The sequence below is a fragment of the Sus scrofa genome, chromosome 2, assembly GCF_000003025.6.
Source record: "Sus scrofa isolate TJ Tabasco breed Duroc chromosome 2, Sscrofa11.1, whole genome shotgun sequence".
In the NCBI taxonomy this organism is placed as follows: domain Eukaryota; kingdom Metazoa; phylum Chordata; class Mammalia; order Artiodactyla; family Suidae; genus Sus; species Sus scrofa.
In genome coordinates, this window is record NC_010444.4 from 4,964,217 (window position 1) to 4,989,025 (window position 24,809).

The 24,809-nt window shown below is 52.6% G+C and overlaps 1 protein-coding gene and 1 long non-coding RNA gene across 4 annotated transcripts; one reads left to right on the forward strand and one right to left on the reverse strand.

The window, feature by feature from the left end:
• Window positions 48-2,880, forward strand: LOC110259233. Its single transcript, XR_002341426.1, has 2 exons — window positions 48-273; window positions 1,947-2,880. It is a non-coding gene; the product is annotated as an uncharacterized LOC110259233 (long non-coding RNA).
• On the reverse strand, window positions 14,545-18,017 carry LOC100739163 (glutathione S-transferase P-like). Of its 3 annotated transcripts, none has more exons than XM_021082742.1 (7): window positions 17,892-18,017; window positions 17,149-17,184; window positions 16,789-16,889; window positions 16,579-16,666; window positions 16,136-16,239; window positions 14,971-15,078; window positions 14,545-14,805 (listed from the first exon to the last, which is right to left on the reverse strand). In XM_021082742.1, exons 1-7 carry the CDS (start codon window positions 17,965-17,967, stop codon window positions 14,617-14,619), a joined length of 702 nt encoding a protein of 233 aa, XP_020938401.1. In that variant the 5' UTR covers window positions 17,968-18,017; the 3' UTR covers window positions 14,545-14,616. The 3 variants fall into 3 exon arrangements, with proteins under 3 accessions (XP_020938401.1, XP_020938402.1, XP_020938403.1); XM_021082743.1 differs by lacking the exon at window positions 17,892-18,017 and adding an exon at window positions 17,859-17,888; XM_021082744.1 differs by lacking the exon at window positions 17,892-18,017 and adding an exon at window positions 17,351-17,770.

The following is a 24,809-nucleotide window of genomic DNA, read 5'->3' on the forward strand; positions in this document are numbered from 1 at the left end:
CGCACCCCCGCCCTTGGCCCCGCCTCCTCGTAGGAGGGCGGAGAGGCCGGAAGTGGCCTGTCTGGCGCTGAGGCTGCTGGGAGATGCAGTTCTGTGTACTTTTCTACGTCGGCGAGGCTGTCCTTTCTACCTCCGCGGGGCTGGCGATTAATCTCTTCCTCTCCTGCTCTGCTTTTTCACATTCGCCCGGGACCCTCAGATCTTTCGGCCTCCCTGTGAACAAACCACGCATGTCACCTTCTGCTGGATTCTGGTGTTTTCTACTTTCTACAGGTTCCGCATTTTGTGTGCTCCGTGGTATGCACAGGTGTATGAGGGGAGGAGGAGAAATCTGATCGGTTACAGCCCGACCCTCATGAATGCGCGTCTGTGATTTTTGCCCCTCACCCACGACGAGCACCCCTGGGCTCAGGGAAGGATTGCTCTTTAGCCACAAGGAACGGGGCCGCTCCAGGGCAGGCAGGGGCTGCTGGCGGAGGTCTCTCCAGAGGAGGTGTGTCTAGCTGGAGTCCTAAGTAGGTTGGGGTTGCGGCCCAGAGGGTGGAGATGGTCAGTGGGTGGCACGTCCTCTTTCTCATGCTGCTAAATTCTGCCAGCCGTTCCTTCAGTCCACATCAGGAGAGTTTGGCACTTGGCGCTTCTGGTCAAAATCCCGGCGTGCCCCCCACTGCCTTCTCAGCCAGGCCATAACCTGGCATTTAAGGACTTTGCCCATCCCCTGCAGGGTCAGGCCCAGGCCACATCATGCCCCATCCTACCAAGGCTTCTTCCTTTGGGGGCTTTAGGGCGTCTCTGTCCCCTGCACCACCACCATCCTCCATGCTCCTGTGACCTGAGAAGGTCCACAGTTCTTTGCCTTCTCTTGAATCCTTGAAGCCTGACTTACTCTTTGTCAGTCCTCTGAAACCCTTTGGCTCTGAGGCCTATGGTTAGCATGTCCTTTCCGGTCTCCCCCCCACATCCTCAAGTCTCTTGTCCTGTAATTATCCGTAGGTCTCCAGAAATGTGCTGCTTACAAAGGAATGTGACTTTGTTTTCTCATATATTCCCCACAGTAGTCTTGGTGGATAGTATCAACTCCATTTTCTATTTTCTTTTCTTTCTTTCTCTGTTTGTTTGTTTTGTTTTTTGTTTTTTGCTTTTTAGGGCCACACCTGCAACATGTGGAAATTCCCAGGCTAGGGGTCGAATCACAGCTACAGCTGCTGGCCTATGCCACAGCCACAGCAACTCGGGATCCGAGCCGCGTCTGCAACCTACACCACAGCTCACAGCAATACCAGATCCTTAACCCTCTGAGCAAGGTGAGGGATTGAACTGGCATTCTCATGGATCCTAGTCAGGTTCGTTAACCACTGAGCCACAAAGGGAACTCAAACTCCATTTTCTACATGAAAAAAAAAAAAAATCAGGGCCCACAGAGGTTTCATTTCTTGTCTGTGGTCGTGAAACTGTTGAGTGGTGGAGCGAGAATCAAACCCAGGCCTTTCTTCCTTCCCAGAATGCCTCCCATGCAGCAAACGCTCAGAACAGAACAACATCAGTGGTGTTTCCAAAAGAGGTGGCGAGAGCACGGCACCTTGTCTGAGGTCTCGCAGATAGTAGGGCAGCACCGGGCCCAGGACCCCTCTCCTGGGCAGGAAAAGAGATTGCACAGGCAGAGCCGAGGATTACATAGCTAATCCGTGGCTCAGCCCTGGGCCATGGATCCCTTCCTCTGGGGTGGGAGGAGGGGGGCAAGATGGAGCCAGAGGGTGGGTTCTGTCCTCATCCCTGTCTAACTGGGTCAGGGGAACCCAAGGCCAAGGGGAGAAGGCATCCCAGAGATGCGGGGCGTGGGGTGATGGGAACCGGGGGGTGAGGGCCAGGAGCTCCAGTTCATCCAGCCCCGGGCCCTGTGCCAAGCACTTGCCATGTGTTATCTCCTTAATCCTCCCACAACCCAGGGCACAGGAATGATGAGCCCCTGTGTTCAGAAGAGGACAGAGTGTATTAGCCATGCCGAATGGCCTGCCCAAGACGGGGCAGCTGCCAGAACCCGGCCTGAGGTCTCCTGACCCTCAGTCCCCTCTTCAGTCCCCACACGCCTAGAGCACCCACTTGCCAGGCTCCACTCAGTGTCACCTCCCAGGAAGCCCTGCTCCAGGTGTTCCAGAACCTGACTCCCACCTGTCCCAGGCTTTGTCCGTGTCTGTCTCCCCTGCCAGCTTCCAGGCCACCCACCTGGAGTCGTCAAGAACCCAGTGCCTGCAGTCAACCTGCCTTCCCAGCGTGCCCTGTTCCTATGCCTTGGGCCTGGCCCCATGTCAGCTTTCACCTGGAATTCTGCAAAGCCTCCTTGAGGTCTCCAAGCCTCAATGCTCGACCTCTGCAGTCTCTTCTTTGCTGCATCGAACGAGCAGAATTGTAAACCTCAGTTCCGTTTCACTCCTCCCCTGCCTGAGACCCTTCGTGGTTCCCCAGGGTCCTCAGGACAAAGCCCGAGCCCCTTGGCCTGGCGATCAGTGCCCTGTGCTCACCTCTCCAGCTCCAGCTCAGATAGCTCTGCCCGCACAAGCTGGCTTTGCAGCAGGGGCCACCTTCCTCCCCTTCAGCCTCCTCCTCCCGAGGAGCCCTTGGGATGCCACCTCCCAGGAGGCTCTCCCCCCCCCCGCCCCCGTCTCTACACCTGTCATGAGCAGTTATTGCCCTAGTTCTGCCTGACTATGTCACGGTTGCATCTTCTCTCTTCTCCGACCCCCAGCACAGTGCTTCTCGAGGGAGGTGCTTCCTCAATATTGTCGTCTCATTTTATATTTGGAAAATGAAAAAAAAAAAGAATGTTTTTTTCCTTTGTCAGAAATTTAAGAAATATAGGAAAGCAAAAAAAAAAAAAAAAAAGGAATAATGTGTTTTCACTAACCTGACCTAGTCCCCGTGATCATTTTTGCTTGTTTCTACTTCTTTCTTTTTTGGCTGTAGCCAGGGCATGCAGAAGTCCCCAGGCCAAGGACCAAACCTACACCACAGCAGTGACAAGATCAGATCCTCGATCCACTGCCCCACCAAGGAACTCCTATTTCCACTGCTTTCTAGGTCATTTAAAAACATTTCACAGGGGAGTTCCCATCGTGACTCAGTCGTTAACGAATCCGACTAGGAACCAAAGGTCGCGGGTTCGATCCCTGCCCTTGCTCAGTGGGTTAAGGATCCGCATTGCCGTAAGCTGTGGTGTAGGTCACAGACGCAGCTCGATCCCGAGTTGCTGGGCTCTGCTGTAGGCCAGTGGCTATGGCTCCGATTAGACCCCTAGCCTGGGAACCTCCATATGCCTTGGGTGTGGCCCTAGAAAAAGACAAAAAAAAAAAAAATTAGACCTTAACAGAAAAACTAAAGTCTCTCTACTCCAGAGCCAAGTGGTGTCAAATTAGATATTATCTTCCAGTCTTGTAAACATCGACTTAACCTGCAGAAAAAGGAGTGTGTGGTACTTTTTATTTGTCGTAACAGTGTTTTGCTATAATATGGTTTTTCACTCCACACTGTTTTTTGAGATTAGTCCATGTTACATACAAATTTTGAAGCATAATCTCCAGGCGACACCCGAGCTTCAAGGTGAAGGCCTGGATTCAAAATCCTGCTTAGTGCTTACTCCCTGTGTGATTTTATGTCCTGAGCCTCAGTTTTCTCTGTAGGGAAATTAAGATAACATAGACCCTAAAAGAGCGTCTCGTAAGGTTGAGAAAAGCAAATGCACAGTGCCTGACACACAGCAAATGCCCAGAGAACGTGTGACTAAAGGCACTGGCTTGTAGGTTAATTTGGAAACGATTCACATCTTTACAATATTCCAGCCTCCCACCCGGCAATGAGACGTCACTCTTCATTTTTTCAGACCTTTTAGGTCCTTCCCCAAACACGTAGAGATTTCTCTTTCAAAAAAAAATTCTGCACATTTTTATCTATTTACTTGTCTTTTTTTAGGGCTGCACCCATGGCATACGGAGGTTCCCAGGCTTGGGGTCCATTGGAGCTGTAGCCGCCGGCCTACACCACAGCCACAGCAATGCAGGATCTGAGCCACATCTTTGACCTACACCAGCTCACGGCAATGCCAGATCCTTAACCCACTGAGCGAGGCCAGGGATCAAACCCGCTCTGCCACCCCTCTATGTCAACAATAGTTCAACAGATTAGAAAAAAGATTGATGTAATTAAGAAGAAAGAAGAAGAATATGTGACCGTCTCAGATGCAGAAGAAGCATTCAGTGAAAAAGAGCATCCCTGATAAAACTGTGCCTTAATGTAATCAGGTGTCTGTCAAAAGCCTCAGCAAAACTCAGATGGACAGGTTGGCTTGCCAATCACCCATGTAGGCATTATTTTAAGATAAGAAATGGGGAGTTCTCTTTGTGGCCTGCAGGTTAAGGACCCGACATTGAGTCTGTAAAGATACAGGTTGGATCCCTGGCCTTGCTCAGTGGGTTAAGGATCTGGTGTTGCTGTGGCTGTGGTGTAGGCCTGCAACTGCAGCCCCAATTTGACCCCTAGCCGGGGAACTTCCATATGCTGCAAGTGCAGCTGCTAAAAGCAAAAAAAAAAAAAAAAAAAAAAAGATAAGAAATGGACCTGAGTTCTCTGCATATTTATATAACCCTGCCTGACTGGAGGAGAAACCCATTTCCAAGGTGCCACACCCAGATCTGGTAGGTGGTTGGGACCTTATTGCCCGGAACCACCCCCTCCCACCCACCATAGGCACAGTTCGTCGGCAAGCCATTTGGAGGCTCAAGGTCACTCCTCAGACTGCCTCTGATGAGGGAAGAAGACATTCTATGGCAGGAAAAGTCAATAAACAATAGATGTTCTTGGAGTTCCTGTTGTGGCTCAGTGGGTTAACAACCTGATATGGTAAACATGAGGATACAGGTTCGATCCCCGGCCTTGCTCAGTGGGTTAAGGATCTTATGTAGCCACAAAGTGCCAAACAGGTCACAGATTCGGCTCAGATCCTGCAGCTGCAGCTGCAGCTTCAGCCCCAATTTGACCCTGATCCCAGGAACTTCCATATGCTACAGGTGAGGCCCTAAAAAGAAAAAAGAAAAAAAAAAAAAAAAGGATAGACGCTCTCAAGAATGTTTCCGGTCTCCAGCTTTATCTAGAAGGGATTTAAGGTACTCTTGCAACCGATCGGGGCCCTAGGAGGCCTTCCCAGTACAGAGCCTTGCCTGTGTCCTCCAGCTGCCTTTTGTCTGTAGATAAATTTTACTCAAAGAATCAGAGAAATGAGAAAATACAGAGAGAGGAATTCCTATCGTGGCTCAGTGGTAATGAACCCAACTTGTATCCATGAGGACGCAGGTTCAATCCCTGGCCTTGCTCAGTGGGTGCAGGATCCGTTGTTGCCGTGAGCTGTGGTAGAAGTTGCAGACAGGGCTCAAATCTGGTATTTCTGTGGCTGTGGTGTAGGCCAGCAGCTGCATCTCCCATTCAACCCCTAGCCTGGGAAATTCCATATGCCACCAGTGTGGCCCAAAAAAAAAAAAAAAAAAAAAAGACAAAAAATAAAACAGAGAGAAAGGAAGCCAGTCAAACAAAACGAAATAATAATAGCTTAGCCATTCAACAAAGTCAAGAACATTTAGTTCTTCCTCAAGGGCTATAGATGTCCTTTGAGCTGTTTTGCAGCTGCTCAAGTCCCCACTGGGGGGAAGAAGCTAATTACCCGCTGCCCACAAGCATGTAGACTCCAGACAGGTTGGAACCAGAAGGCTGATGATGCTGACTCCCAACTAACTCACCACCAACCAATCAGAAGAATGTCCACCAGCTAATCTCGCCCTGCTCCTTGAAAGCTTAAGACTCCTCACTCCCCTCTCCGGGTAGCAGGGGGTTGCGGGGGGGTGGCTGCACAGTCTTCGAGGTACTAGCGTGCTGTGGTCCCTCTCTGCCCGGCAAGGAAATAAAGCAACTCTATTTCCTCAATACTCTGTCTCTGTATTTCTTTTCTGTCTTTCTTTTCTTTTTTTTTTTTTTTGCTTTTTAGGGCCGTGCCCGTGCATATGTAGGTTCCCAGGCTAGGGGTCTAATCGGAGCTGCTGCTGGCCTACACCACAGCTCACGGCAACACCACATCCTTAACCCGCTGAGCGAGGCCAGGGATCAAACCCGCAACCTCACAGTTCCTAGTCGGATTCATTTCCGCTGCACCACGACAGGAACTCCTGTCTTTGTATTTTTATTCAGCACCGGTGTACAGAAGCAGCCGAGATTCTTCTTTTGCACCTGCATTAGTTTTTTCTGCAGTCACTCTGCCTTTATTTTCATAAGCAGCTACTACTGATTAGGGGTAAAATAAACACCCACTGTAGGAATTCTGTTTCTCAGCAGCCCATGAAAAACTGCTGTCCTAAGGAAATCGAAAGGCATATGAAATAAGGAGAGTAATTCTAACAAATGGAATCGGGGATTTTATTTTATTATTTTGCTTTTTAGGGCTGCACCTGCAGCTTATGGAAGTTCCCAGGCTAGGGGTCCAATCAGAGCTACAGCCTCCAGCCTACTCAACAGCCACAGCAACATGGGATCTGAGCCGCATCTGTGACCTTCACCACAGCTCATGGCAACACCAGATCCTTAACCCACTGAGTGAGGTCAGGGAACGAACCTGTGTCCTCATGGATACTAGTCAGATTCGTTTCCACTGTGCCACGATGGGAACTCCCCGAATTGGGGATTTTAATATTAAGCTTTTACCTACTCCCACTAGAGTCACACGCCATATAAGGAAGCTCACTCCTCCACTACTATTCAACCTTATTCTGAAGCTCTTAGTTCATGCAGTAAGAAACCAGAACCTGACATTAGAAAGGAAGATGCTAGACACCTAATTTTTCAACAGTAAAATTATCAGCAAAGAAAACAGAAAAGCTTCAATGGAAAGTTTCTAACGGGGCGTCCATCAAGGGCTCCAGATACAAAGTCAATAAAGGCAAAATGTCCTTTTCACAAACAACAGCCCATGAGAGAATGTTATCAGCACGGAGCTCACAAAAACATCTAAACACAAAACATCACATATTCTTTCACTGTGCTCCCTGCTGGGTTGGTTTTTACATCAGTGCTCCTGAGTGAGGGGAGCCTATAGTTTTATTTTCTCTAGGAGAGCCCTTCCAGTTTTGTTAAAATGAGATGTGTCGGAGTTCCCGTTGTGGTGCAGTGGTTAACGAATCCGACTAGGAACCATGAGGTTGCGGGTTCAGTCCCTGCCCTTGCTCAGTGGGTTGACGATCCGGCGTTGCCGTGAGCTGTGGTGTGGGTTGCAGACGCGGCTTGGATCCAGCGTTGCTGTGGCTCTGGCGTAGGCTGGCAGCTACAGCTCCAATTCAACCCCTAGCCTGGGAACCTCCATATGCTGCAGGAGCGGCCCAAGAAATAGCAAAAAGACCAAAAAATAAATAAATAAATAAATAAAATAAAATAAAATAAAATGAGGTGTGTCTCCTTGCATCTTTCCCTACACATGGCAGGAGTTTTCCTTTCCTGAAGCATGACTAGAACTCATCGCAAGGCCAGCTGGAGATGAGGCCTCTGCTTAGGGGGTTATCTGGTCACCACTTCCATTTCTTTTATGGGCCATTTGTTTATTTCCTTGAGCCAGTTTTGAACACCTATATTTAAAAGAATGTTTTCTTGATGGATTGTTGCTTTTCTTTTTAACAGCTGCATCTGGAGCATATGGAAGTTCCCGAGCTGGGGGTCACTGGATCCTTCACTCACTGAGCAAGGCCAGGGATCAAAAATCCATATCCTCACAGAAATACTGTGTTGGGTTTTTAACCCTCTAAGCCACAATGGGAACAGGACTGTTGCTTTTTTTAATATAAACTATTTCTCTGGGACTCTTGTAACAATTCTGCCTTGAGGTCTAGGCTCCCTGATATCACTATTGCTACACAAGCTTTCTTTTTATTAGTACTTGGGTTTGTTTCTCTCTCTTTTTTTTTTTTTTTTTTTTTTGATCTTTCGCTTGTTTTAGAGATGCCTTTAAAAACAACATCTAGTTGAATTTCATAAAACATAAATTTAATTACATAAAATTTTTTGTTATGTTATATGGATGTGTTTATGTTAACCCAGTCAGTGTTTGTCTTTTTTTTCTTTTTTGGGGGGCTGCATCTGCAGCATATAGAGGTTCCCAGGCAGGCTAGGGGTTGAATTGGACCTATGACTGCCGGCCTACACCACAGCCGCAGCAACGTGGGATCCGAGCAGTGTCTGCGACTTACACCATAGCTCATGGCAATGCTGGATCTTTGACGGACTGGGCGAGGCCAGGGATCGAATCTATGTCCTCATGGATGCTAGTCAGATTCATTTCTGCTGAGCCACGATGGGAACTCCTCAGTGTTTGTCTTTTAAGAAGAGCGTTCGGCCTGTTTACATCTATCGCTATTGCCACTGGGACGTATTTCTGACATGTTATTTTGTGTTATCTATTTAGATTCTTTTTTTTCCTTTTTGGTTGCACCCAGGGCATGTGGACCAAACCCAAGCCACAGCAGCAACACAAGTGACAGAGCCAGATCCTTAACCCACTGAGCCAAAAGGGAACTCCCGAGCATTCTTTTTCTTCATGTCTTTTCCTCTATTATCCAGTCTTCTGTTGCATTTTAATTGTGTTTTCTTTGTGCTAGTCTCTTCTTCCCTGAAATGGTTTGAAAGTTAAACATTTCTATTTTTAGCAATTTCCTTAACATTTTCAACAGTCATACCAAAATTCCTTTTTCCAGAAAAGCTAATTAATATGTCTGTCTTCCTGCTGCATGTGAAACAAAATCAAGAACACTGGCTCCCTCTGGAGTTCCCGTCGTGGCTCAGTGGTTGACGAATCCGACTAGGAACTATGGGGTTGCGGGTTCGGTCCCTGGCCTCGCTCAGTGGGTTGAGGATCCGGAGTTGCCGTGAGCTGTGGTGTAGGTCGCAGACGTGGCTCGAATCCCGAGTTGCTGTGGCTCTGGTGTAGGCCGATGGCTACAGCTCTGATTGGACCCCTAGCCTGGGAAGCTCCATGTGCTGCTGGGGCGGCCCTAGAAAAGGCAAGAAGACAAAAGAAAAGGAAAGAAAAAAAGAATACTGGGTCCCTCTGTACTTACTTCCATCTCAAATTCTGTGCTCCTGTTTTCTGAGTTGGCCCAGTTTGTGACCTGGCAGGGAAGGCATCTCTGGCCCCCTGCTTCATGCTTCTGGTGGAGACCTGGCCTCAGCCACAGAAGGCTCTCTGCTTTGCTCTCCAGCACTGGGTACAGACCGAGGACTTGGCCCCACGCCCTGTGCATTCAACTCGGCTGTGTTCCTGCTTCTTGGCTAAGACCCAAGGCTTCAGCTCCCACCCCAGCCTGCGAGTTTCTTCCGATTTCTTTCCTTCAAAGAGCGCCTTACTTCCAGTCCATACAGAACTCCCTTTTTCATGTCTATGTGGCTGGAATGTCCTTATTAACGTCTTTGTTTCTTCTCTGATGCTGATGGGTTTGAGAAGGACAGGGCACACTGCAGCTTCGGCTCTGCTATCTTGAACTGGAAATCTCCCTATTTTTTCCCATTAATTTCTTTAATTTGATAAATTTTATTATATTTAGAGTTGTGCAACCATCATCACAACCTAACTTTACAATATTTTCATCCCAAATCCCCAACTCATCCCCCCCGCCCTGTAATCTGTCTCCTTTGGTAACAGTAAGTTTTTCAGTGTGTGCGAGTCAGCTTCTGTTCAGCAAATAAGTTCATTGTATCCTTTTTTTAGATTTCACCTATGAGTGATAGCATATGATGTTTGTGTCTCACTGTTTAACTTCACTTAGCATGATAATGTCTAGGTCCATCGATATTCCTGCAGATGCCATTATTTCATTCCTTTTTATGGCTGAGTAATATTCCACTGTGTATATGTACCACATCTTCATCCACTCCTCTGTCGATAGACACTTAGGTTGCCTTCCATGTCTCGGCTGTTGTATATAGTGCTGCAATGAACATTGGGGTGCACGTAACTTGTCGAGTTTTCCCATTAATTTAAACTGGAGAAAGTCAAGTCATCAGTCATGGCTGGTGAGGTCCACCTAGGACAGGGTGAGCGTTTGGGGGGCAAGCAACACAATTCACGAGGCACGTGGCCCCATCTCCCTCCCTGCTCTTGGGCTCAGAGTGGCCTCCCATGCTCTGCAAATCCAGTGGTCCAGGTGCGAACCACTCCCTGCCACCCTGCCAGTGTCTCAGGGCCCCTCTCTGACTCTGACTGGCCCTGAAGCCCCAGACACCATCAGTGAGGTCCTGTGAATCTCCGCTGGGCACAGGTCCCAGCAACCCATATGGTCCCCTCAACCCATGCTGGTGCCTCCCTGGCCCCAGCCCCACAGGCAGACACCCGGATGGGGTCAGGGCATGTGGCGTCTCCATGTGGGTGCTTTCCCGTCCCCTTGATTCTGCCTGCCCTCCCTTTGTCCCTTAACACAAAAGCCCTCCTCTCCTCTTTGCCCAGTGCAGCCCTTGATGGCTACAGGGGATGACAGATACCAGGAAGGGCCCCTCCGCTCACCCCACGCTGGTAGAAATGTGAGACACGGGTTTCAGTTAGAAATGCTAGGCCCTACTTCTAAATCAGCCGAAAGAAAAACCCATCGAGTGTTTACGGGAAGCAGGTTGAGCTGTTCATCTTCGGTTACGTGTTCTTCCTCCTGTGACCACTTTGCCCCTTGCAAAGACCGTTTCCTCCCAGACAAACAAAACTCGGAGCGGCGAGGGACACACGGTCGAAGCTCTGTGGCTGCCGCGGGTCGGGGCACCAAAGCCAGTATTTATGGCTTCCTTCCTGCTTCGCGAAGCCCACATGCCCTGTGCCTCCGGCCAGCACAGAGCTGCTCAAGGGGCTTAGCCAGGTGGGGTCACTTAAGCTCATAAAGAAGTCACGTCTCTCCAAATTAATTTACAAGCTCATTGCAAAGTCCGATCAAAAGCCTGTCAAGGGTTTTCATGAAACTGGAATTATCAAAATGTGAAAAGAATGGCCAAAACGAGTCTGAAGACAAACCAGGGGGTTGGAGGGAATTGCCTGCCAGACAGCGGGACTAATGATAAAAGCCAAAGCAAGCAAGTCAAGCAGACATGTGGTGATATGTGGTGCTTCTTTATCATAATTTGCTAGACGTTCTGCAATTTTTTTCTTTCTTTTTTTTTTTTTTTTTTTTTTTTTTTGTCTTTTTAGGGCTGTGCCTGTGGCATACGGAGGTTCCCGGGCTAGGAGTGGAATTAGAGCTGTAGCCTCCAGCCTAGCCCACAGCCACAGCAACTCGGGATCCAAGCCGCATCTGCAACCTACACCACAGCTCACGATGCCAGATCCTTAGCCCACTGAGCAAGGCCAGGGATCAAACCCGCATCCTCATGGATATTAGTCAGGGTCATTAACTGCTGAGCCACGGCGGGAACTCCTATTTTAGTTTCTATTTTTTTTATTTTTGGCTCCACCTACAGCGTGCAGAAGTACCCGGACCAGGGATCGAACCCATGCCACAGCAGCGACACCAGATCCTTAATCTGCTGAGTCACTAGGGAACTCCTTGGGGGCCTTGTTTAAGGAATTCATCCCCAACCGAAGGTCATAAATCTCTTACATTTTTTTTTTTGTCTGCTGTTTTTTTGTTTTTCTTATTCAGAGACAGGCGAACCCTTTGGCAAGGTTTCTCAGTCCTGCCACTATGGGCATCTGGGGTTGTATGATTCCTTGCTCTGAGTGGCTGTCCTGTGCATCTTAAGATGTCTAGCAGCATCCTCAAGTGCCAGCAGCACCCCACAAGTTGTGACAACAAAAATATCTCCAGGGAGTTCCCGTTGTGGCTCAGCAGGTTAAGAACCCAACACAGTATTCGTGAGATGCAGGTTCAATCCCTGGCCTAGCTCCGTGGGTTAAGGATCTGGCGTTGCCACAAGCTGCAGCGTAGGTCTCAGATGTGGCTCAGATCCAGTGTCGCCGTGGCCATGGTGTATGCTGGCAGCTGCAGCTCTTCCACATTCCACAGGTGCAGTCCTAAAAAGGAAGAAAAAAAAGTCTCCAGGCCAAGCACAATCTGGGGGACAAAATCACCCCTCCTGAGAGTCACTGCTCTGTTTGGAATTTGCATCCATCTGACGTGGTATGTGGTAGAGATTGACTAGATATCAAAATCATTTCCTCTTCCCGGGCACAGAGCCCAGTGGTGTCTGGACAGGGCAGAAGTGAAGAGTGTCACTTCCAGGGCTGGGCGGCTGGGCGCAGGGATGTCTGCATCCCTGCTTCCTCCCTCCGCCTCTCTCATCTCTTCCTGGCGCCCCGTCTCCCTCCCCCTCTTCCCTTCTCTGATCTCTCCATGTGGACTCTCTCCGGGGCCGCGTGAGGGTGGCTGGAACTTCTGCACAGGGACAGAAGTGAAGTGGATGTTTCAAGAGAAACTGCGAAGCTGCGGGACCTTCTTGAACGCAGCCTGGGAAACCCCACCTTGTGACGTCCGCAGAGTTCTCTTTGCGGAGGCAGCGGCAAGGTCCTGCTCAGCTTCCACTAGAGGGCACAGAGATGCTGGAGGGTGGCAGACCTGTCCCATTATCACAAGGTATCTGATAAGACTGAAAAGCTTTATCCCTTGTTTGTGGTGTTGGTTTTTCTCTCTCTGGAAGGTCTTTGCTTTCTGGAGGCTCTGGAATTTCATGATCAGCTTTTGTATCTTTGATCCTTTTGCATTCAATGGGCTGGGCTCTCACCAGGCCTGTCCACCTAAAAGCTTCGGCTCTGAGAAAATGTATTGTATTCAATACTTTGCTTCCCACTATTTTTTTTTTCTACCCTCCTCTCTCTCCCTCTCTCCAGACTTCTTCCAATAATACCCTCTTTTTCTTTCTTTTTTTTTTTTTTTTTGTCTTTTTGCTATTTCTTTGGGCCACTCTCTCAGCATATGGAGATTCCCAGGCTAGGGGTCAAATCGGAGCTGTAGCCGCTGGCCTACGCCAGAGCCACAGCAACGCGGGATCCGAGCCGAGTCTGCGACCTACACCACAGCTCACGGCAACGCTGGATCGTTAACCCACTGAGCAAGGGCAGGGACCGAACCCGCAACCTCATGGTTCCTAGTCGGATTCGTTAACCACTGCGCCATGACGGGAATTCCCCCTCTTTTTCTTATCTTTCCATGGTTTAATCTTTTTCTTTTCTTTTGGGGAGGGCTGCACCTACAGCATATGAAAATTCCCAGACTAGAGATCAAATCAGAGCTAAAGCTGCATGCCTGCACCAGAGCCACAGCCATACCAGATCCAAGCCACATCTGCAACCTATGCTGCAGCTTGCCACACCAGATCCTTAAACCACTGAGCGAGCCCAGGGATTGAACCCGTGTCCTCATGAATACTAGTCAGGTTCTTAACCCACTGAGCCACATGGGAACTCTGCCTCTTCAGTTTTGATTCATCCTACCCAAACCCCAAATCTTCCACTGGCAAGGTCCATTTCAGACTCTAACCCGCTTCCCCAGCCTCCCGTACAATGCCCAGAGCGCGCCTGGCACTGCCCTCAGCTGCTCTGTGTACCCAGGCCTCTCCCAGGGTGTTCAAGCATTCTGCCCCAAGTCTGGGGCCATGTTTGCCTTGACATCACGAACAGCCCCAAAGTGGGGCCTCTGAGGTGCAGGATGGGTGAGGGTACCCCCCCTACCCCCCCCAACCCACCACCACTGCAGCACGCAGGTAGGACACCAGGGTCACACACAGATGTCTCCCCCAGCCCTCAAGTGACATTTCTTGCAAGTCTCAACCTACTGTGAATTCTCCTGAGAGGTCCCCCCTTTGGGCAGGAGGCTCTGACACTGGGCAAAGCTTCATGGGGACATCTTCCCCTCTAGGCTGCAGCATGGAGGTGGGCGGGGGTGGGGGGGGCATGGCCCTTCCCCTCCAGCGGTCTCTGGGAGCTCTGAGAGCCCCAACCTGCTTGCCCCCACTGCCTCCCCACTGCCAGCTCACCCAGGCTGGGCTGTCGTCTTTGCCCAGCTAACAAGGATAGTGAGGGCAGGTGGCAGGTGAGCCACCTGGGCGGCCCATGTGCTCCCACACCCACGATGCATGAAGAAGCAAGGACAGCCCCACCTGAGCAGAAGGGACTGGACTTCCACATGCCCAGCCGAGGCTGCTCAGGGCGGCTCTGCTTCTCCCCACCTCTCCTCAGCTGTGGGGGGCCCCCCTTGGCACCTGCTGTCCTGGACAGAGGCCCCCTGATAGGTGGCCTGCTGGGACCACAAAGCCAGTCTGCCTAAGCGAGCCTCTCCTCTCTGGACTGTGGGGCTCCCCAGGGCAAGGGCCAGAGTTATTTTCTCTTCCTGTTTCTTTTTTTTTTTTTCCCTCCTCTTTGGAGTTCAGTAAACACACACTGCTTTGAGGGCTCCAGAAAAACACTGTGTTTCAGGATTTGAGTATCCAAGCCAGCTGCCCCCCACTCCTGAGCACCCGAGGGGATCGGACCCTCCCTGGAAAACTCAAGGCTCGAGGCACTGCTTTTCTGGGAAATTTTATTGGTCCTGGAGAAAGGGAAGCAGGCGGCTCCCGCCTCCAGCCACAAAGCCCTTACTGTTTCCCGTTGCCGTTGATGGGGCGGTTCACATGCTCGGGGGAGGCCAGGAAGGCCTTGATCTTGGGCCGGGCGCTGAGGCGGGCCACGTAGGCCGAGAGCAGAGGGAAGGCATCCAGGCAGCTGGGGTTCAGGACCTGGTGAATCCGAAGCAGGTCCAGCAGGTTGTAGTCGGCAAAGGAGATCTGCAGGGTGGGGGGTGTGGGGTGCGGATTAGTGGCGGTGGGAGCGGGGAGCCCGAGCTGGTCCCAGCTTTGCTGAACGGATGGCTCCCGTGCTCTCTCTGCACTCGTTGCCCATATGTAAGAAGAGGGTGGCAGGGAAGGGGCAGGACAGGGCCAAAGGCTCACCTGGCTGCCCACGACGAAGGCCTGGCCCCCCTGGTTCTGGGACAGCAGGGTCTCAAAGGGCTTCAGGTGCTCGGGCAGCTCCTTCACGTACTTCTCCTTCCCTGCCTCCTGCAAGCAGATGCCGCTGCGTATCAACCCCCGCCCCGCCCAAGAGGCCCCCTTCTGCCGGCCCCCTTGGAGAATCTTGGAGAATCTTGGAGAATCGACACCCACCTAGGCCTGGACATGCCTCTGCTCACTCCCCACCCCCAGGCCACCACCACGCCCTGTCCATTTCAGCCACTGAGTCTCCTCTAGTCCATTCTTTATTTTTTTTTTTTTTTTTTCGGTCTTTTTAGGGCTGTACCCGTGTGTTCCCAGGCTAGGGGTCTAATTGGAGCTGTAGCCGCTGGTCTACACCCAGCCACAGCAACGCCAGATCTGAGCTGTGTCTGCAACCTACGTCACAGCTCACGGCAACGCCGGATCCTTAACCCACGGAGCGAGGCCAGAGATCGAACCCGCAATCTCATGGTATCTAGTTGGATTCGTTTCCACTGTGCCATGACAGGAACTCCTCCCCAGTTCATTCTTGCCGTGATCACTCACCAGACTAGTGGCGAGGCCTTGGAGGATCCTTCCAGACCTCATATTTGGATACCACCCTGCTTAGATGTCCCAAGGAGCATCCAAACCAACGATTCAAGGCCTTCCGGACCCAGGCACACTGCCCCTCCAGCCCCATCTCCTGACACACTCTCTCACACACACAGGCATGCACACTAGCCTTGCCTCTGCTAAAATGACCCCAAAGTCTTTGAACGTGCTCCAAGCCTGAGTACTTGTGTTCCTGAAAGGGCCCACACCCCTTCCAGAAGCTGGCTAAAGGTCATTCACCCCCTGCACCTGCTCCAGGATGCCCTCCTGCCCTCCCCCAGCTGAGGATCCGAGAGCACCAGGCTTAATGTCTCCTGTCCTCCCACAGGCTGCTCCTCGACTGGGTCCCTCCCCGGGGCAGGGAGGCTGAGGGGCGTGTCTAATCCAGAAGGGCTCTTGGGCCCTTCCAGAGCAGGAAGCAGCCCAAGGGAGGGATCAGCCAGAGCCCCGTGAGGGGTGTGGCATAGGGCGAGAAGGAAGCCAGCCCCTTTCTTGGTCCTGGGTGCCCACCCCGTGCCTGCGCGCTTACGTAGTTGGTGTAGATGAGGGTGGCATATTTGCAGCGGAGGTCCTCCACGCCGTCATTCACCATGTCCACCAGGGCCGCCTCCTTCTGGTCCTTTCCATACAGTCCTGGGCAGGGGGGGAGCGCAGATAGCGTGACCAGGAGCCTGAATAGCCAGTGCAACCTGATCCACCAACAGGCCACCTGGCTGCCCGTGAGCCAGGGCCAGGGAGGACCGAGGAGGATGTGCATGAAGAAAGGGAGAGCCTGAGTCCTTACTCAGAATTCAGCGGGCAGTGGCCTGCTATGGGGCAAGACCTGGTCCTGACCTTAGGCAGGTTATACAACCTCCCTGCCACAGGGTTGCTGGGCAACCTGGCTTCAACGGAAGAGGCTCAGAGGGCTGGCTGAGGCTCGCCCACCTTTGGCCTGTCCTGGACCGGGCCACCTGCTGCATCAAGACTCACCAAAGGAGCGGCCCAGGTGGCGCAGGATGGCATTGGACTGGTACAGGGTGAGGTCTCCGTCCTGGAACTTCGGGAGCTGCCGGAACAGCTGCAAGGATACACGTGCTGTCAGAGATGCTGAGCTCGGCTGCCCTCAGGCCCCCCAGCCGGCTGCCTCCCTTTGTCCTCCACCTCGGGAGCCCCTGATCCGGGACAGGGCGAAGGACTCACGCAGGAGGGCTTGAGAGGAGGCCAGGTCTCCATAGTCACCACCTCCTCCTTCCAGCTCTGATCCTGGTCGGCCAGCAGCATGCGCATGGCCTCGCAGCGCCCTGGGGGCGGGGAGGACCGGGCAGCGGGGGATGGGCAGAGACCCCAGCTTTGCTGCGCCCTGGGGAGGGGCAGGCCTGGGCGGGGGTGGGGGTGGGGGCTCCGGGCGGGGGGGGGGGGGCGATGGAAGGAGGATGCCGGAGCTGGTCGTCACGTGATGGAGGGAAAAGGCGGGTGCGAGACTCCCTCGCTTGTGGGTGAGGGGCGTGGGCTGCAGCCCCCAACCGCTGCCTCCCCTCCCTCCTCGTCCCAGGCCCTTACCTCGAACGGGGAAGTAGGTGATCGTGTAAGGCGGCACTGGAGGACGCAGAGAGCTGTTAGAGTCTGGGAGAGGCGTATCGCGGGGGCGAGGGCACCCACCCGTCCTCCCCGGGGTCCCATTCCCTGCTCGGGGCGCTCCGGGGAGCCCCAGACGCCCCAAAGACCCCGGAAGCCCCCGGGATCCCCCGGAAGCCGGACTCACTGGAGGTGGCAGCAGAGGCGGCGACTGAGCTCCAGCGCGCCCCGCGGCGGCCCCGAGCCTTATACGGGTGGATGAGCCCCGCCCCGGCCCGCCCGGCCCGCCCGGCCCGGCCCCCGTGCTGAGTCACCGCCCTGGGCCCCCGGCCCGCGGCCCCCCTGCAGCGCGACCCCTCCCAGCGCTGCGCCCGGTTGACATTGTCCGCGGGGCTCAGACTTAGGGCTGGGGGACGGGTTCTAGAATCTTCCAGAGGCCTTAGGGTCCGCGCAGCTCGGCCCCTTCTCCTGCTGGTGTCGCAGATCCCAGAGACACAACCCCTGGCGTGTGGACATTGTTCCCAGAGACAAAAGATGCTGCACAAAGACAGACACGCCCCCTGTGCACCGAGAGGCCCGAGCACGCAACTCACACCCCAGTTGGGTTTTCAGACCCATGGGCCCTTAGAGGCCGCCTGGAGGGGGTGGTGGTTCTTGTCCTCGCCCCTGCGCCCCTGTACGCAGCTGCTTCTTACCGTTTTCCTCTCAGTTAACTCAGAGGCATTTACCTTCAGAGGTTACCCGTTTCTCTTCTAAGTGGAGGAGGGATCTGCTTGTTACTGGAAAACTCCGAGCGGAAGTCATCGTTTTGTTTGTTTTATTTATTTATTGATGGCTCCACCCGAGGCATGTGGAAGTTCCCAGGCCAGAGATGGAACCCTCACCAGGGCAGTGACAACCCCAGACTGTCACCTAACACGCTGGGCCTCGAGGGAACTCCCGATGTGTTTTTCTAAATCCACCTGATCACTAGGACCCTGGACCCTCCCTTTGCAAAAGTATTACTGGCAGGTTAGGTGTTTCTGGCTCAGCAGTACCAAGCTGGTCCGCGTCCCTCAGTTCTGTCGGGATGGAGCGTGATGTTAAGGAATTCCAGGACCATCACCAACACTGTTTAACTCTACCTGTCTATCTGGGAGCCCCTTTCCGGGGGTCCAGGCCCTACTCTGGGTCCCCCCATCAGCTGAGTGGGCGGAGGCTTGCAGGGAAGCCGGCCCTGGGGATGGGGGCGCTGACTTGGGCCCTGGACGAATTCTCCTAACACATCTAGGTGGAAGCTTCTGGACTTGGTGACTGCGTGGGGACCCAGGAGGACAGGCAGCCATCGAGAGTTCCTTGTGTTCCTTGCTGGGCCAGGCGTCTGTGGCACTGGCTAAGGTAGGGATGTGGCAGAGGCAGAAAGAAAACCCAAAGAGGAGCTCAGCCAAGTGGTGGGATAGGTTGGGTGGACCCGATTCCTGCCTAAGGACCAAGTTTTTCTGGTTTCTCCACCTTCGACCTCGCCAGCAACTGCACTCCGCGCCCCGGCCATGATTCTTTAGGGGAGACACAAAGCTTGAAAAACACCATCAGTGTATAACTTTCTAAGTGGATAATGAAACAATTTTTTCTGCACTCCACGCTCTTGGACTTTGCCCAGGCAGCCGTGGTACAGGCAAGGACAGGCAGGGTTCTGAGGCCGAACGGTTCTGGGGTAGGGCAGGGCTGGGCCAGGCCAGCTGCACAGTGCCTGGGTCTTAGCACAAGCTCCAGTTTCCAGACTTAGGGTTTCTGCTCACAATCTTCTCTCAGGTCCCACCACCACCCTCTTCATCTCAACACACAAAACTCTGCTCTTTTTCTTCCAGGAGAACTTCCTAGGCTCAATTGAGCTGAGCTAAATAAGCAACCTGAGATTTGCCCTTCCCAGTTCTTTTTTTGCATTTTTTTTTTAGGGCCACACTAGTGGCATATGGAAGTTCCCAGGCAGCTGCCAGCCTACATCACAGCCACAGCAACTTGGGCTCAGAGCCATGTCTGCGACCTACACCCCAGCCCATGGCAACGCGGGATCATTAACGCACTGAGCAAGACCAGGGATCGAACCTGCATCCTCATGGATACTAGTTGGGTTTGTTTCCCTTGAGCCACGAGTGGAAGTTCCCCTTTGCTCCGGTTGGACCCCTAGCCTGGGAACTTCCATTTGCCTCTGGTGCAGCTTTAAGAAAAAAAAAAGAGAGAAAACAGTTGCAATTTTATATCAAAAACAGCCTCAATAGTTCCCTTCCTGCTACATTCTGTCCTTCAGCAAATTTCATAGCACTGACAGAGAACATACGCCCCCATTCCCAAAGACACACACTCACACAACCTTTCAAACGCTGTCACACACTCTCCAACACCTGCACGCACATGCACACACACACACAAAACACTAGGGACCAGAGTCTCACCAGGAGACACGGAAGCTTCCTCCTCTGGGCTCCCCAGGGCCTGAGAGGGACAGCCAGACCTCAGGCTTCCCGTGTAGGCACGGGGTGGGGGGTGGGGGACTAGGTCTGGGCTAGTGAAGCTGGGATGGGGGTGAGGTGGCAGGGGGTGGCCATAGCTGGTGTTCCCCTCCTGCACTGGTCCTGCCTCGGCCCCACATCTCTGTCCCTTTGCCATCTCTCTGAGCAGATGTTAGCCTGACCCAACCTCCCCGTTTGCCCTGGAGTGGGTGATATTGGCCTACCTCCTCCCACCACCCCTGTGCCCTGGGCTCTGTGGACTCTAAGTGACAGGGAGAGGTCATATTAATTTGTCCCACCGCTCTCTCCTCCTGCAGCAGGTCAAAGGGCAGTCCTGGGCTGTTCCTGCATGCTGGACCATGGGGAGGGGCGGGGGCGTGACCCTCAATTCTGGTCCATTGTCATCGCTGGTCTGTGTTGCCCACTCCCCCCCTGCCATTTGTAGTTGCGCATTCATCTAGTTGGTAGCTCTGTGTCCCCTTATCCCCACATTCCATTCCCACTTCCAGTGGGGATTTGTTCCCAGGCACTCCCAGGAGTGGATCTGCCGCATCCCACATACGTGAGCACTTTGGTCCCTTAAGTAGCACCAGGTTGACCTCCCGAAGGGCTGCACCAGCCCATTCCACACCCCAGCTGTTCTTGGGACTCACTCCAGCCCCACGTGCCCCCAGCACGTGGCATTATCGGCTTCGCAACGTTCGCCAGTCCCGTTGGTGTAGAGGATGGGCTGTTCTAAGTCGAGCCTCTCATTCCTCAGGATTTGGTTTCTTGTTAAAGCACAGTCGACTTGCAGTGCTGCACGGTTTCTGCTGTAGAGCCTGGTTGCTAAGGATTTCCGTCGTCTCTGCATATGCTCCGTGGAGCTTATTTCCTCTTCCAGACATGGTTCCTTCATACCTTGATCATTTTCTGTGTGCTTTGCAGGAGGCCCTCGTTTATTCTAGGTATTAATGTTTTGGCTTTTTGTGGAAGCACCCCGGACCAGAGATCAAACCCTCACCATGGCAGTCACAGCACAGGATCCTTAACCTGCTGCGCCACAAGGGAACTCCTATCTTGGCTTTAGTCATTGCAGGTACCTTCTCCTATTCTCTCTTACTTTATGCAAAGTGTCTTTCATTGAATAGGATTCTCGTTTCTATAATCAAATTCATCAGGAGGTTTTTTTGTGTGTATTTTGTGCTTTTGAAGCTTTGCTTAAAAGGCTTTTACTTATTTGTTTATTTATTATTTTCTCTTTAGGGCCGCACCTGCGGCCTATGGAAGTTCCCAGGCTCGGGGTCTAATCGGAGCTACAGCTGCCAGCCTATGCCACAGCTCACGGCAATGCCAGATCCTTCACCCTCTGAGCGAAGCCAGGGGTCAGACTGCATCCTCATGGATACTAGTTGGGTTTGCAACACGCTGAGCCTCAGCAGGAGCTCTCTCCGTTGTGATTTTTAGCCTTGAATTATGTTTTTTCACATGTTAAGATTCCTACCCTGGCTGTCTTTTTTGTCGTGTTCACGTGATAGATCTTTTTTTTTTTTTTTTTTTTTTTTTTTGTCTTTTTTTGCCATTTCTTGGGCTTCTCCCGCGGCATATGGAGGTTCCCAGGCTAGGGGTCTAATTGGAGCTGTAGCCACCGGCCTATGCCAGAGCCACAGCAACACGGGATCCGAGCCGTGTCTGCAACCTACACCACAGCTCACGGCAACGCCGGATCGTCAACCCACTGAGCAAGGGCAGGGACCGAACCCACAACCTCATGGTTCCTAGTCGGATTCGTTAACCACTGCGCCACGATGGGAACTCCTTTTTCTATCCTTATACTTTTTAATGTTTCTGTACCGTTAAAAAAACTGAAGGGATTTCTATTCAGTGAAATGCTCAGATATGTACGTGTACAATGTGATGCATTTTGATAAATACACCCACCAATCAATCAAGTTACAGAATGTGCCTGTCACCTCGAAAGTGCCCTCTGGCCCCTTTTGGTTCACCCTCACCCTCTGGAGGCAACAGTGCTTTCTCTCTCTCTCTTTTTTTGTCTTTTAGGGCTGCACCCGCAGCAAAGGGAAGTTCCCAGGCTATGGGTCAAATGGGAGCTGCAACCGCCAGGCCTGGAGTCTGTGATCTACACCATAGCTCATGACAATGCCAGGTCCTTAACCCACTGAGCAAGGCCAGGGATGGACCCTGCAGCCTCATGCTTCCTAGTCAGATTCATTTCCGCTGCGTCACAACGGGAACTCCTAGTTAGGGTCTTAATAGTGTTTGCCTCGGCCTCTGATTTTAAGGGGTACTGCTCTTTGCAGGGATATTCTTGCCCAGGTCTCAACTGGGTATCTTGGGCCAAGCCTGGAGCCTTTGCTATTCCACACGCCAGGGTCCACTAAGGCGTCCACCTCAGCTTCAGATTCAGTCGGTTCCTCCCTGTTTTCTGTTAGAACTGTTTGGTCCCCTTGTTCTGTGAGAAACAGAGTGACCCCTAACTTAGTGAAGAAATCTCTTCCTATTAAAGGGATGGGACAGGCAGGCACAAACAGAAAATGTAAAAGCCGCTGGCCATCGATGGTACACGAGGGGCTCCAGGAGATGTGCCCTGGCCTCGTCCCCGACAGCCTCGTCCCCGATAGCCCCATCACACACTCCTTACCATGACTGAGCTTTCCAGTCCTTTGGGTTAAGACTGAGGAGGCTACACCAGTATCTGTAAGAAATGCTATTAAGTGGCCGGCCCCATCAGTGACCTCCCGAGGTTCGGCATTTGTTGTGTAGATGGCATCTCTAGGCAGAGCCAAAGTCTTCTGTGTTCATATCAGAATTATCCCTCGGGCCCCCCTGGATCTTCGGATTGCAAAACCATCAGTGGCTGAGGGGCCGCTGTTGCTCTCAGGCATCTGGGACATTCCCTCTTCCAATGCCCTGGCTGCCCGCACACAATCTTCTCACAATCTTCTCTCCAGTGTCCCTTTTGTCCACACAGGGTACACTGGTCCTGTCTGGGTACCCACGGACCTAGGGATCCGCCAGGGCCAGGTTGGCCGGGAAAAGCCAGCCTCCGCATGGGTGGTCTCTGAGCAGACAAAGCCACTGCAATCCTTTGAGCCTTGTGCATATTTCTCTGGGCGCATTCGGCCTTTTCAGCCACATCCCTGTTATTGGAAACCGAATAAGCTGATGGGAGCAAACTGTTCAAAGGAGTCTGAGGACCAGCGGTTGCTTTCGGAAGTTTGCGCCTGATGTCGGGGGCAGACTGGGCTATGAAATGCATAGCCTACAGGGCCTGTCCCTCCGGAGAGGAGGGGCCCACGTTTGCATCCTTCCTAAAAGCCTCCACTAGCCTCCCTTGGAAGCCTGCAGGATGCGCATTCTGTCCCTGTTGGGCCTCTCTCACCTTTTTGTAATTTACAGGTTTTACTCAAGTGTCTCATGGCCCCTGTTAAACAGTGAATCACACGATCCCGTCTCTCTATCAGTAGAATCCACCTGGTAGTTCCACCGTGGATCCGCCTCAGAAACAGCATCAGTCCCCACCCGATGCCCCGCGTGGCCCTGGGGGGACTGGGCTGCCTGTTGGTCTGCATGGGCTCTGGCCGCCAGCATCATCCGCTGCTTTTCCTCAGGGGTTGCAGCCGTGGGAGAGTAAGATCTGTAAATCCCGCCAGCCGAGAGCAAAAGGTCTCACTAGTTGGGTAAACTCCTTCCTAAAGCGTTCAGGATCCTCAGAAAAACGTCCCAACTTGTCCTCTGCCATCCTTAGACGAGACATTGAGAAAGGCACGTGGATTCTAATTGTCCCCTCATTTCCCGCAGAACTTGTCTCAGGGGCAAAACCGCAGGGGCAGTTGGTTGGTAATGTGCTGGGCTGAGGATGGGCCCTTTGGGAGCTCGGGGTACAAAGAAGAGGTTCCTGAATACGAAGGGAGGCTCTTTCCATCCCTCGCTCTGTCCTCCCCTGGGGCGGTAGCCTCCCACAACTTCTGCTGACTTGGCGGCCTCCGCCTGGGCCACAGCGCCTGCTTGAAGAGGGGTTGACCTTCGTATGGCCTCATAAGCTGGGTCACTTAAAATGCCTTCTGTGTTCATATCAGAATTATCCCTCTGAGCCAGACACGCCTTAAATGAGGCCTTTGGGGGTCTCGTTGTCCAGAGGGGTTCTGGTTGAGATGGATGCAGCCTGACTCATTTCAGACCCAACCCTGAGGTGATGCCTTTAACTCCCGTGTTATCCAAAGTCAAACTACACCATGCAATTTGGGGTGCACCCTTCCACTCCAGAGGCCAAGGTCCTGGCACTCTCCTGAGGCCAAACCAGGGAGTGCAGCGGCCAGGAGGAAGGCTCAGCCCAGAAGGGACCCAGCTCAGAGTGGGACCAGAGGATGCTGCCAAGAACCACAGGAACCCACCCACCCCTGCCCGCTCCGGCAACAGATATTTCTTGAGCCCCTACTGAGTGCCAGGCACTGTTCAAGGCGCTGAGAGCTCGGCGGGGGATGAGACAGAGTCCCCGAGCCCACGGGGCCTGCCTTATATCTCCCTCCCTGTGCACTGAAAAGTCATGTCAATAAACGTCCATAGATGTGAGCATACCAGTCACTCACCTTCCCAGCGTTGGAGAAACTCACGAGAACTATGACGATAATTAGTCCCTGCAGTCTTAGGTGGGGCTCCCCAGAGGGCAGAGCCCGAGACCAGGACCTGTATGTGGCAGCTGATTTGGAGGAGTTTTTCAGCCACAGCATGTGGAAGTTCCCGGGCTAGGGATCAAACCCGTGCCATGGCAGAGACCCCAGTCACGACAATGACAGCCCCACATCCTTAACCTCCCTTGGGGGAGTGGTCTTGACAGCACTGCCTCTCTCTCTCTCTCTCTCTCTCTTTTTTTTTTTTTTTTTTTTGGCTTTTTAAGGCAGCACCCATGGCTTATGGAGGCACCCAGGCTAGGGGTCTAATCGGATCTGTAGCCACCAGCCTGCACCACAGCTCATGGCAACGCCGGAAACTTTAACCAACTGAGCCAGGCCAGGGATCGAACCTGCCACCTCATGGTTCCTAGTCAGATTCATTTCCGCTGTGCCATGACGGGAACTCCAGCACTGGCTCTTTGCTGAGTATTTTTGACAGACTTATTCACTAGAAGTCATTGTTGGTTCAAAGTCAGAAATTCCA

What these genes read in the sequence shown, in the direction of transcription:
- LOC100739163 (XM_021082742.1), bottom strand. Translation starts at nt 17,967, where the DNA reads ATGACTTCCGCTCGGAGTTTTCCAGTAACAAGCAGATCCCTCCTCCAC. An exon ending in GAAACGGGTAACCTCTGAAG is followed by an intron (nt 17,185 to 17,891) that starts GTAAATGCCTCT and finishes TGCGTCCTCCAG; the next exon opens with TGCCGCCTTACACGATCACC. An exon ending in CCACCTGGGCCGCTCCTTTG is followed by an intron (nt 16,240 to 16,578) that starts GTGAGTCTTGAT and finishes CCCCCTGCCCAG; the next exon opens with GACTGTATGGAAAGGACCAG.